Source organism: Watersipora subatra, chromosome 4 (assembly GCF_963576615.1).
Source record: "Watersipora subatra chromosome 4, tzWatSuba1.1, whole genome shotgun sequence".
In the NCBI taxonomy this organism is placed as follows: Eukaryota; Metazoa; Bryozoa; class Gymnolaemata; order Cheilostomatida; family Watersiporidae; genus Watersipora; species Watersipora subatra.
The window spans coordinates 1,727,659-1,739,748 of NC_088711.1; the positions used below are offsets into that span (position 1 = coordinate 1,727,659).

The 12,090-nt window shown below is 38.8% G+C and overlaps 1 protein-coding gene across 1 annotated transcript; it reads left to right on the forward strand.

The window, feature by feature from the left end:
* The first annotated feature begins 585 nt into the window (after window positions 1-585).
* Window positions 586-10,380, forward strand: LOC137393198 (uncharacterized). Its single transcript, XM_068079644.1, has 10 exons — window positions 586-1,032; window positions 3,498-3,572; window positions 4,640-4,714; window positions 4,814-4,867; window positions 5,076-5,129; window positions 5,282-5,368; window positions 5,459-5,607; window positions 6,216-8,274; window positions 8,398-8,478; window positions 9,139-10,380. The coding sequence occupies exons 1-10, from the start codon at window positions 586-588 to the stop codon at window positions 9,379-9,381; spliced, it is 3,324 nt and encodes a 1,107-aa protein (XP_067935745.1). The 3' UTR covers window positions 9,382-10,380.
* Window positions 10,381-12,090: the final 1,710 nt, after the last annotated feature.

Consider the following 12,090-nt stretch of genomic DNA (forward strand, 5'->3'; position numbering starts at 1 on the left):
TTTCATTAATCTAAATGATCGCACGAGCTAAAATTCCACTGCTCGTCGTAAATGGTATAAAAAAATTTAGCGCATCAATTCACGTGTTTAATTGCGCTGAACATTTTTTTCATGCTCTTGAACACTATGTTTTTTTGTGTCACATCACGCACTGTACCACAAGTGAGGTTCGGGAAAACCAGACATAATACATGGCCTCTCATTTCGTTTATTGTGTAGTGCTCGGCTTTCAACCATCTTGAGCTGCAATGTCACTGGCAAGCTATAATCACTAAAAACTGAAAATATCAGTTAGATTTTGTCTGGTTCGCTAATTAAGACAAGGAAAACATTGCATCTACATATGAAAATCTGTCTATTTTTAGGACTACATCTGACAGATATCACGTAATCATCCTGCCCTGCAAGACTCTTTGCTCACAAACTGCTCTGATTTGTTATATCCCTCCTCCCAACACGCTTCTCACACCTAGGGAAACCTATGAAACTAAAGATATGGCTGCACTTAGAACAAGTTTATCTTAAAACACATTGGAGCAGTTGCCACTAAAGAGTCATCTGTCATAGAAAACTCACCTCTCTCAGATGTCATCTGTAACAATAAAGTCAATTGTCGCTGATGAGCCATTTGCCAGTGAAGAGTCTGACATGCCATCCCTTAGCAGCAAGCCACTTGCCGCTGAGGAGCAATCTACCACGGAAGATCTACCTGCTAGTAAAAAACCATATCCTGCTAAGGAGAACCTAGTTGACTCTGATGTGGCAACTGTCACAAAAGAGCCATCTGCCGTGACACAGCTATCCGCTACTAAAGAGTCAGTCATCGCTAACGAGCGAGTGGGCCCCGCAGATTTATCTGCTCATAATGAACCACTTGTAGTTGTAGCATCACCTATCACCAAAGATTCTTCTATTGCAAAAACAATATCTGTTACTGAACAGTCTGTTATTAAAGAACCGCCTGAAAGTCAAAAGTTAGATGTCCTTAAACAGACAGCACCTATGTCGGGAACCTCTCTCTCTAGCAAGAGTGTAAGTAGTACCTCATCATAGAAGGTGTCGAGCAGATTTGTCAACGACTATTACCTGTATGAAGGTTTTGGCAGCTCTAATAGATAGTGTATCAGAAAAGGGCACTCGAGTTAATATGCTTGTTCGAGTAAGCCTTAGGGCTCATCTCACAGTTTGATTGAATTAATTATCAGGTATCTTTTACTTACTGTAAAATAGTGTTGATTCGGAGCATCCTATCAGTAAGAATTGAATTGAAACGAGTCTTTACTGTCACCATAGAGGAATTGACTCGATTCTCTATTTTCAATAAGCAAAACGACTCGAGTCAAACTGCACCAATCTTTCCCTTTTTTATTACTGCGTTGATGGAAAGTATATCACGAACAGTGATATCTTAAGTAACCCAATCTGTTACGTGGTGTGTACCAAAACAAAGATGTTAGTGTAGTCCTATGTTGCCAGCCGCACACGGTGTTACAAGACCTCGATATCACTGTGTATATTTTTTGATCATTAATATGTACTACGCAACAATATAGGTGAACTCTATGGTTTGCCTGCGTACTGACAATAAGCTTGTTTATAAGCTTAATAACTGCCCGTGAAAATCATTCATTTTTTCGAAAAACCTTGATAATGACCCGCATTTGTACTTATACAAAAACGTTGATCACGGAATGCAGTGGTAACAGATCTACTCAAAACTTCGCCACAATAAATTTAGGAAGTTAGGTTATCATTGGGCCAAAAATGAACCAGTTGCATAGTTTTTCCTCTATTCACGAAACAGCATAAAAACGGGTTTTAATTTGTTTTAATTTCCGGTTTAGGATGAATAAAAGAAATGTTGTCTACAGTGACCTAAACATATTTTTGCTAGTGAGATCCTTCAACACTGGGGCAGAAATATTTTTGGTTACTACATTTTTATATTAGATAATGTATGTCTTCCTTTTTGTCAAACAGCAAAAATGATAGCGCTTTCCTTTTGTAGCCGGTATCACTATACTAAAAAAATATTAAACTATCCGTTTGTTTTTCAAATACATTTATTCTTGTGTAGAGTTTTTTGCTGATTCTAAAAACTTTAAATTCAAGTTATATGACAGAAACTCTGCTTTCACACCAAAAATACCGAGTTTATGCCAGCAAAAATGGTAGGCATGACATGATTCCACTGAGAAAAAACAATGAATTTTTCAGTGAAAGTGAAACAGTTGATACTTGCTATACAAACAGTCAATAGACTGAGTTAATGCGTCTAGCTAAAGTAGCAATTGTGGGTTATTGTTATTTTGATATATTGTCATTGGGCAGTTTTTTCTAAGAATTGATAAAGAATTGATTTTGTTCATGTGGGAGAATTGAATCGCCTCGTTGAAGTTAAGATAGTTGAAGGTTGACTTGCAACAAAATTCACATTACAGTTATTTGGTATCAAAAGATTCACCATGTCTTACTCTGCTGTGTTGTAGGTACAAAATATGTGGGAATGTGATTACAAGCTCTTGAAAGCTCAAAAACGAACTGTTATTCGCAGCCATCTTGAAAACGACGTGGTGTGGAATCTCTTAATTTTGATGACGTTCTCAAAATTTTTGGTTATTGTTTTGACACGTTATGTTATCATGTGAATTGAAAGGCCAATAAAAGGCTTAATATAAAACATCTCGTAGCACTGGTTTATAACAAACATTTCGGGTTTTACCGAAAAGCCCGTATCAAATATAGATGCTCGCTACTTGACAGTTTTTTCGGCTTGGTCTAATCGTTTAGTCGTAATCTGATCATGTGATCCATACTTCCTGCCAAACAGCGTGAATAATTTTTGCAGCATTTTTCGACTATCACAGGGACCAACAGGCTCGTCATGTTCATCAGAGGATGATATGCAATCCTTCAAGCCGAGGTTGAAAAATTAAACAAATTTTTACGGTAGGTTTTGAGATATCAGTGCTAAAAGTAACAGCATTACAACGATGATGAAACAGACGCGTAAAGACAATAGACATGGTTTTATTGAATGTATGAAGTATATTTGTGAAAATATTTTGACGAATGAGGTTGCAATGAAAGTGTAAACAGAAGCCATCGTGTTCATCTCCGTCTCATTTGAGCCGTTTTGGAAAATGACTCCGATCTACAGCGTTTTCGTGATGGCTGCGATGAACTGTTCATTTTTTAGCTTTTAAGAGCTTTTAATCACATTCCCACATATTTTGCTCCTACGGCACAGCAGAGTAAGGCATGGTGAACCTTTTGGTACCAAATAACTGTAATGTGAATTTTGTTGCAAGTCAACCTTTAAAGAATTGAGAATTGAATTGTGATGTTTTTGCAATGAATTTTGAATTGAATCGATTCCTACGCGATCTATGATGCAAAAGATTTTGGAATTGAATTGTTATTTTTTTGATGAGAATTGAAAAGACTCAGTCATTTTTCAAAGCCCTATAAACATCTCTGGTGTGTATTATTTACAGGTGACAGCTAGTCATTTATTGATAGCTGAGAAGGTTGCTGGATTAACAATAAGAAATCAGCTGTTCTCCTGCCAGGTATGCTACTGTGTGTGCAGGTCATTGCATTTTCCACCCATTAATGACTCATATTGTTTAGAAGAAATCGTACTCTAATCTGCATTATTCAATTCTCACTGCTGTAATTAGGCATAACTGATATGTATCTTAACCTTTTCACTCCCAAATAAATTTCTTTTGTCGGAAATAATTACATATTTAGTAAAATTTTATGTTTCACAAGAGCACGTATAAAATGTCGTAATTTTTGAACCACGCAGTTTATTTGAAATATTTTGGCACCAAATTATTCAGCATAAAATTTTACATCAACTGATGCCATAAAATGCCACAAATGTGTAGCAGAATGAGCTCAGACACTTTTTCAGTCATTTTCGCTAAGGAAATGATCCCGTCTGAACCGGATGATTTACCAATCTTATTATAGCCCACAGCATTCTTATCACCGCTGAAAATAATAACTCTCAGTAGTGTTATTGATCAGTAAAAATTAATCAAAGTCCATAGATCTAAAATTAGGTCTATGGACAATACATTACTACTACTAGTAAAAATTTCGTAGTTGTAATGCGTCTGATATGACTGTTCGGTCCCTAGAAGAAATGGCGATAAAAAATAGTTTTTGTAAAACGAAACTTCGCTCAAGATGAGTTGTAAATATATTTTTTATTGGCTCAACTCATGCAAACAAGTGTTTCCTTCCGTTTAAGTACAGTTACGATAGGCAAATTAATTAAATAATCAGAAACATTTGGTACGAAGCCTATCAAGGCCGTATTATGCGGCTCTTGACCATACGCAAACGCCGAGTCGTACTACGCTGCTCATGGCAAAAGAGTTAAGATGTTCAGGAGAGAAATGTCCGTATTCAGTGTCCATATCCAGTGTCCGCATCCAGTGTCTGTATCCAGTGTCCGTATCCAGTGTCCGTATCCAGTGTCCGTATCCAGCTATATCCAGTGCTCTCCAAGCGAGTTCGCATGACTTTGTACTGTATTGCTTGACCATAGACCTTGTGTACAGCAGTCTACCTTCGCTTGTGTCCTTGTGTAGTTTATACTGCTGAGCCTGATCTTTTATTGCAGCTGTGTCCAGACTTGCTGAGACCTGTAGAGCTTAGTACCTACACAGAACACATTAGTCAGATCCAGCACATGAAGGTACGATGTCAGCTCGCTATATCTCGTCAGTTTTGAATAAGCTGTTGCTGCATTGTTCTGTTCAATTTAGTATTGAACGCCTCCATTTTTGGTTTGTAGAACGTTTTTGATTGGCTACTGACTTCCGATGCTCCTTCGATGCAGAAGTACGAGGTATGAGTGATTCGTTATTCGGCATTTACCTCCTCCCTCAAAGTTCAATTTATTAGTTTAGTTATTTTGTGTATGAGCTAGTTTTATCATAGTTCGCTGTAGTAGGCTCATTAGAACAGCTCGTGATGTGTGTCGCTGATAGCATTGGCAGACGCGCTGACTTTCACCGCTAATTCTTTCTTTCACCACACTCTTTTATGCTTGGCAGCTGCTCGCTGGAAAGATCAAGGCATCACAAAGAGTTGCAGGCCTATTTTGTGAGGTAAACATCTTACTAACAACTATTCAATTTTGATTCAAATCTACAATCACATTTTGGCTAGTTTTCTATTTCTTACAAATATGCGTTTTTTATGATATGTTAGCTCATTTTTGCTGCTTCTACATGTACACTTGCTCTTTCTTTTGTTGCAGTTCTGCAGAAAAGCGTCATTCAATGTCATAGACATAAAGAGTCATCAAGGTCACCTGTCATCTGACCGACACGTCAATGTAGTCAAGGTAAGTCCTGTTCTACCTGGAATCAGAATAAATGACTTGTTCTATTGGTTGCAAGTTGTCATGTCCATATCAGGCTATATTCTTTTATAGAGTTTGAAATCTAGCTACTCGCAGCAGTTGGAAAATCTTAGAAAAACTACTAATGCCTCTACTCATGCCAAGATCACACCATCCTTATCACAGGAAGAGAAAAGGCTTCGTCATATGCAGAATTTAGACAAAGACAACACTTTGTCAACGTAGGCAGAACTTTTTTCATTTTGTTTATCAACGATGTATTATAGTCTCCAGACTCTAAGTCATGCTTTGTTCTTGCAGTTGATCAATCAACTTGTGAAACGGTGCATCATTTTTAGGAATGTGTCTTTGTATCATATTTGTCTAGATTAGACTCATACCTCGCACTGTATTAGGATCAAGCATAATATTCACATTTTATGCAAGTTTTTATGAGACAGAATAATCTTGTAAAACACTAGTTAATCACAATGTAGTTTGTTACCTTGTATTCTGTCAAATAATGGGCTTTGTATTACTTTGTTACCTTGTATTCTGTCAAATAATGGGCTTTGCGGTATAAACATTCAGTCTCTTTTGGGATTTTGCTGCGCATCTTTAAACCATTAAACTGGACAGTGGCTAAATTAATAAATATTGCTAAATATGTGTTTATCATCAGGATTAAAAGCTACATGTAGACTAAAACATTCATGGCTACTAGGCAGATGTGTCCGGTGTAGGGAACAATTCTCAGAACTCTTTAGATAGTGCTGGCTTTTATTTGCGTGCCTTTAATAGTCTTTCATTGTATTTATGAAACCTATAGATGTTTCATATTGAATTTCAGTTCTCCAGGCACGTCTTCTCTGAAAACTAAGGATGACAAAAGAAAGCAAGAAGTCCATAAGAGTAACGAGAAAATCAATTTGTCTGACTGCAAAGCAATTTCATCACAGTCCCACCAAGGCGCAGGGCGCTCTCCAAGCTGGTCACCAATTCGCAATTCTGCATCACCTTTGGCGGACAAGACCAGTGATGTCGAGGTAGTTGCAGTTCATAAACTGACTCCAAGTCATTCAGATCATTTATCAGGAAAATCCACAACTTTTAGACAGAATCCTGTGGGACATAGCTCTTATTCAGCTCAGAAATCTACCTCTCTTAGGCTACAGTCTCGGTCTCCTCGTCGCCGATCCCACTCTCCTCGTCGCCGATCCCGGTCTCCTCATCGCCGATCCCGGTCTCCTCATCGCCGATCCCGGTCTCCTCGTCGCCGGTCTCCTCGTCGCCGATCCCGTTCTCCTCGTCGCCGTTCCCGTTCCCCTCGTCGCCGATCCCGTTCCCCTCGTCGCCGATCCCGGTCCCCTCGTCGCCGATCCCGTTCCCCTCGTCTCCAGTCTTATTCTCTTCATCCCCAGTCTCACTCTCCCCATCTCAGCTCTCCTCATCCCCGATCCCACTCACCTTTTGGTCGGGTCTCTTCTCCTCTTTCTTCGTCCCGCTCTCATTTACCCCGTTCTCGCTCTCCTTTTTCTCGGTCCCATTCTCATCTGCAATCTCATCCTCCTCATTTATTGTCATACTCGTCTCATCTTAGCACTGATTCTCTCCTTCAGAATGCCTTTTCTCTGTATTCTCATTCTTCACAACATCCGGCCAGTTCTCCTCCGCATCAGCAATCTACTAGTGCCCTTCATATTCAATCTCATTCTCAACGATCCCATTCTCCTCAACTGCTGCCGGCTCATTCTCCTCAACCTCAATTTTCTCCTCAACCTCAATTTTCTCCTCATCTACAATCTCATTCACCAAAACACCAATATCAGTCGAGTAACACGGATCATCGTTTCTGTCATTCACCGCCATCTTCGCGATGTAGCTCTAGATCAAAGCAGGGAGATACATGGTCTTCCGACAGGTCTCAAATAGCACTTAAAGACAAGAGAAGAGACTACCAAAGAGCGTCAAGATCACCTATCCGGCGAAGGACTTTGCGATCATCTCGTTCTAGATCTCCAACATACTCGCGTCGTAATTCTTCAAGGTCTCATGATCGGTCAATAAGGAGTAGGTCAAGGGATAGATTTTCAAAAAAAAGACATGTGCCTTCACCACCATCTGCTCAGAGGGTAGGTATAGTAAGGAGAAGGTTAAGACCAAGACCTCTCTCTCCTTGGAGTATAAATAGTCTGACATTTCTTGTTGAAAAGAAGTGGACTGACTATTACGAGAAGTATTATAGCGCTGGCACAAGAAACGATACTCAGTGTCTCACAGTGCAGCAAGAATATCTTCAAGCGTACAAGGGCTTCTTTATGGAGGATCCTCAGTTCGACCTAATTTACTCAAAGTTGTTCAAGCCAGAAACATTGCGGGCACTGCTCTCTGAGAGAATAGACCGTGGCTCTCCTGGTCCATGCCACAGAACGCTGTCTCATAGTAACTCTCCTCTCAAAGGATTTGACATTGAGTCAGATAAACTAGTTGGCAAAGAAAGGAGGGAAGACAGATGGAACCGAAGGCTAGATGAGGAACCACGTGTTCAATCCCGAGCCCACCATACTAGTTCAGCAGACAAAGACCGATATCCTTACAAAAACGATGTAAGCTTGTCTGAGTCTCGACAGCCTAGAGGAGAGACCAATTCTTTTATCGCTCCTCTCAGTTCTCCTGTTTCCTCACATATGCCAGAGGTTGCCTCCCTTCAGTCATTCGACAAGCTCAAAAGCCTCATTAGAGAGAAACTCAAAATTCCAACGGGAGAGAAGGCAAAGCCTACAGCATCTCTATCCAGCTCTATACAAGTACCTGAATTGGTCAAACAAGCACTGCATCAAATCAACACCACCAAAGTTAGAGATGAACCCGAGGGGCCTCAAGCACCGTCATTCTCCTCTGGCAATTTGGTATGCTCATTTTATACATACTGATATCGCAAAACAGCTCGCTTTGTTGTATTCTTGTCTGACTAAGCATTGGTATGCCACGAGCCATCCAAAACAAGCAAACTGATTTTTGCTATCTTTCAGCGATTCCACAATCCTTTCCTCGGCTTTGTTCACAATGTGTTGAGTGGGATACTGAAGATGACTGGCCTCCAGGATGATGTGGTATGTTGCACTGGTTTGGTAGAATATGACTCCTGCACTTTGCGCTCAGTTGTTCAGCGCTTTCTTACTATTTTCATTGCATCGTCTTCCTATGTGTTTTAATGGCACCCTATAAGCGGGTTAAAAACATACAAAGAGTGCTTTATACGCAGGCCCATCTTCCTTTTCCTTATACTCATTTTCAGGATGCTTTTTATATTGTGAACTCATTAAGTTTTTGGCTATGATTAAATAACTCATGGTTTTGCCACTAAACTTGCCACGGTTTTATATCCATGCAGTTTTCTTGAAATTAGTTACTGTTGAGTCAGATCTGCAACTGTAACGTGTTATCATTGCACATATTGGAGGATGTAACTGATTGAGCGGTGAACATGCTACATAAACAGTCTACATGACGGCTATTTGTTTGTGCAATAGGTGGTAGTACCAAAGTACTCGTGTATCATTCTTGAGCAGTTCATTGCGAAATGTTTATGTCCATCTTAATAACATTTAGTTTTGCTACAATCAGGTTGGCGCACACTATTATAGTTTCTGTTATATTCAATTACCTTAGCCTTCACCTCTTTATTTGCATGAGTCTATGTAGATGATATGAACAGGCTTAGATGTTGCATGTTCTATTGCCATTACTCTTGTGTCCTCCACTCAATCTAGGACACAGGTAACGCCCCAGCAGGTGCTCGCTCACAGCTCTATATCGAACAGCGGCGAATGCATGAGAGCATGGTGACACCAGAAGGCCATCTTCTCATTCGCATGGCTCGCATGACCCTTGCTAATGTGCAGAGGCTCGATTCCAAGTTCGGGGCATCTCATGTGGATGTTGTCTCTATTCTCAAAAACCTTGACCGGGATGTTCTCCAGCTTATAGCCGATACTCCTATGCTCAAGCAATAAACGGTCTTAACAGTAGATAAAGTTAATTCCACTTTTGATGCCAGTAAATGAAAGCATACCTGACCAATCCTAAACACGGGACAGTCAGCGTTACACCGTTAGACCGGGTGGTGTCTTCCATCTCTCACAATTGACAAAGAGTAATGCTGGACAACTGTAATCAGCTATTCATATGATATCACATTAACAGAGCTTGATTAAGAGCCTGCAATGACTCCTTATACACATGAGGGTGCTGAAAAGACATTAAATCAACAGCGTAATGCTAGAACACTAAGAACTAGATTAGTAGAACTGAATATTAGAATACTGAACACTTCACTGCACTCAACTGCTCACGTCAGTTCTAGACAACACCATTCTATCTATAATGCAGCAGCTCAACAATTTGTTTCCACATAGCCTAATTCCAACAGGGAAGATGACTGATCTTCATGATGATGTGGTATGTTGCACCGTCTTGGTATAGTTATCCATCTTCATCCTTTTGACCAAAGCTATGTAATCAACCCTTATTCGTTTCATGATATTTTTGAATATTTTGATTTAGCCTGCTCAAATTTGTTTCGTAGGGCTTTAATGGTTAGCATTGCAAGTTTTTGGCAGGTGTAAACATGTTTATTTTAAACTTACATTTAAAATTTACCATGTACATGTAGATAAAGTTGTCTGTCATCTCAAGTTTATATTTAGTAGTTAAATTGTACATGATGTTCAACTCGGTTATAATATCCAGAATAAAATGTTTCAATCCAACTATGACTGCATTGTTACGTTTCTGGAACTTCCTTTGCACCGGTGTCATACATTCCTTACGTCACTAGCTATGCACATGAACTGCAGTATCGAAAGCTTTTGCCAAGGTTATGATGGTCTTATATTGTATGCATGTGATATTGTATTAAATATAGTATATTCTATATCTGCTGCTGTCTTGTCAATGTGAGGATCTTTTTTTGTGTGCAATATTTACACCAGCTCTTTTACCTCGCAGATTAAGATGGCTATTTGTACGTATATGTAAGGTAAGTACCTCATTGTCAACATTTTAAGGACTGCATTTAACCTACTCTCAATTTGAATATCTTCATTTTAGTTGGTCTTGAGACCCTACTGTTTAACTCCTCTTCTAGTAGTGATGCTCATCAAGAGCTCCATAGTATTTTCATAGCTCATGGGATTGCATGATTACGCCTTGTAAAATCTATCGCTTTGGCTCTGTACATATTTCAGGTCATAATGAATATCATTTTAATTTATTATCCTTATAGCCATTGAGTAATGCTTGTATCTCAAGTTAGCAACCATGCATTCATTTGTTTTTAATGTGGTTAACGATATAACGTTTTATATGGTTGATTGCTAGACTGGTACAAAAAATATCAAGTTCTATTTTGTACATTGGAAGTAGAAGTTTAGTTGAGGGTCAATTGTATGGTATAGAATAGTCATTTTGTTATAAAAGGACTATTGAAACCAGTTTTGTTGGCAAATAATTTAAAAATTAATTTTTGCAATACAAGTATTCACCATAACTAATGTAGAAAGTAGGTCACTCGGAAGCTGTATAGAGTTGTTAATATGCTCAAGGCTGTCAAGTAAAAAATGTATTGAAAACTGTATTTTAACTGCTTTAGATAGCATTGAAATTTTTCACCTTGAGATTATAGTACCTTTTTAAATATCAACTATAATAAAAAGATATATCATGTTTTCTCATGTGCACATTCGGAGTTCTAACATACTATGAGTATCGATTTCTTTTATGCATTGAAATCATTAGTTCGCATATCTTCATGTAAATCCTTATATTTTTTATTAATAGCATAAATTGTAATTTTAGACTGGCTGTGACAACGTGCCTTTCTTCATAATCATCAATATGATATCTGCTAGCTAGCGCCATCTGCAGGATCTGGGCATAATAGCGCGGCCAGACGATGGTGACTCTGTCACACAAACAGTGATAAGCTTATTGTTACGTCATCAACTACTATCATTTCTCCATTTCAGCTTTCATATTTTCTTGGAAACCCTCACACTTCTATTCGCGGCAAGGTTCCGTTATGCCTTTCAGTAAAGCACTGCGCTATGGAGTGTTGTTAGATTACCCTTAGAAACTAGTCCAGAGTATGTCCTAGTATTTTTAGTTTGCTTGCTTCTCTGTTGCCTTATTGTTGTTAAGACTGACCTCTTCGAAGATGTTGGTAGCATCATTGTCAGTGGCTAGGAACAATTCTCATGGTGGGTGTCATAAGATTGTTGCCGGTGTTTCATGTTTCACAGCAACGTATGGCAGTTGATGGGGCTGCTTATCGGTATGCCTTCATTGTTGTAACTCTATTGATGCCCCTACTGTTCATATGCTAGTAGCAGAATTTTCAGTATTTAATCCTTTTGTCTGAAGCGATCAGACAACTCTTGCATTCACATATGTGTCTTGGCAATGGCCAAGTTGCTGATCAAAAAGTTTATAAATTATCAACATTCCTTTGCTTGGTTCAGCAGATGTGATTGGCATCTTTAAGGCGTGGTAGCAGATTTCTAAGAAATCTGTATTTTGTTTGATAATACCTTCATATATATTCATAGTACCTCCATGGCCGAAAATTTTAATATCTGGTTGCTTTTATGTTTCTAAATCAACTAAATATGAAAGTTGTTTAATATTTTAAACATTAAAAATATGATAAAACTAATATTTTGAAC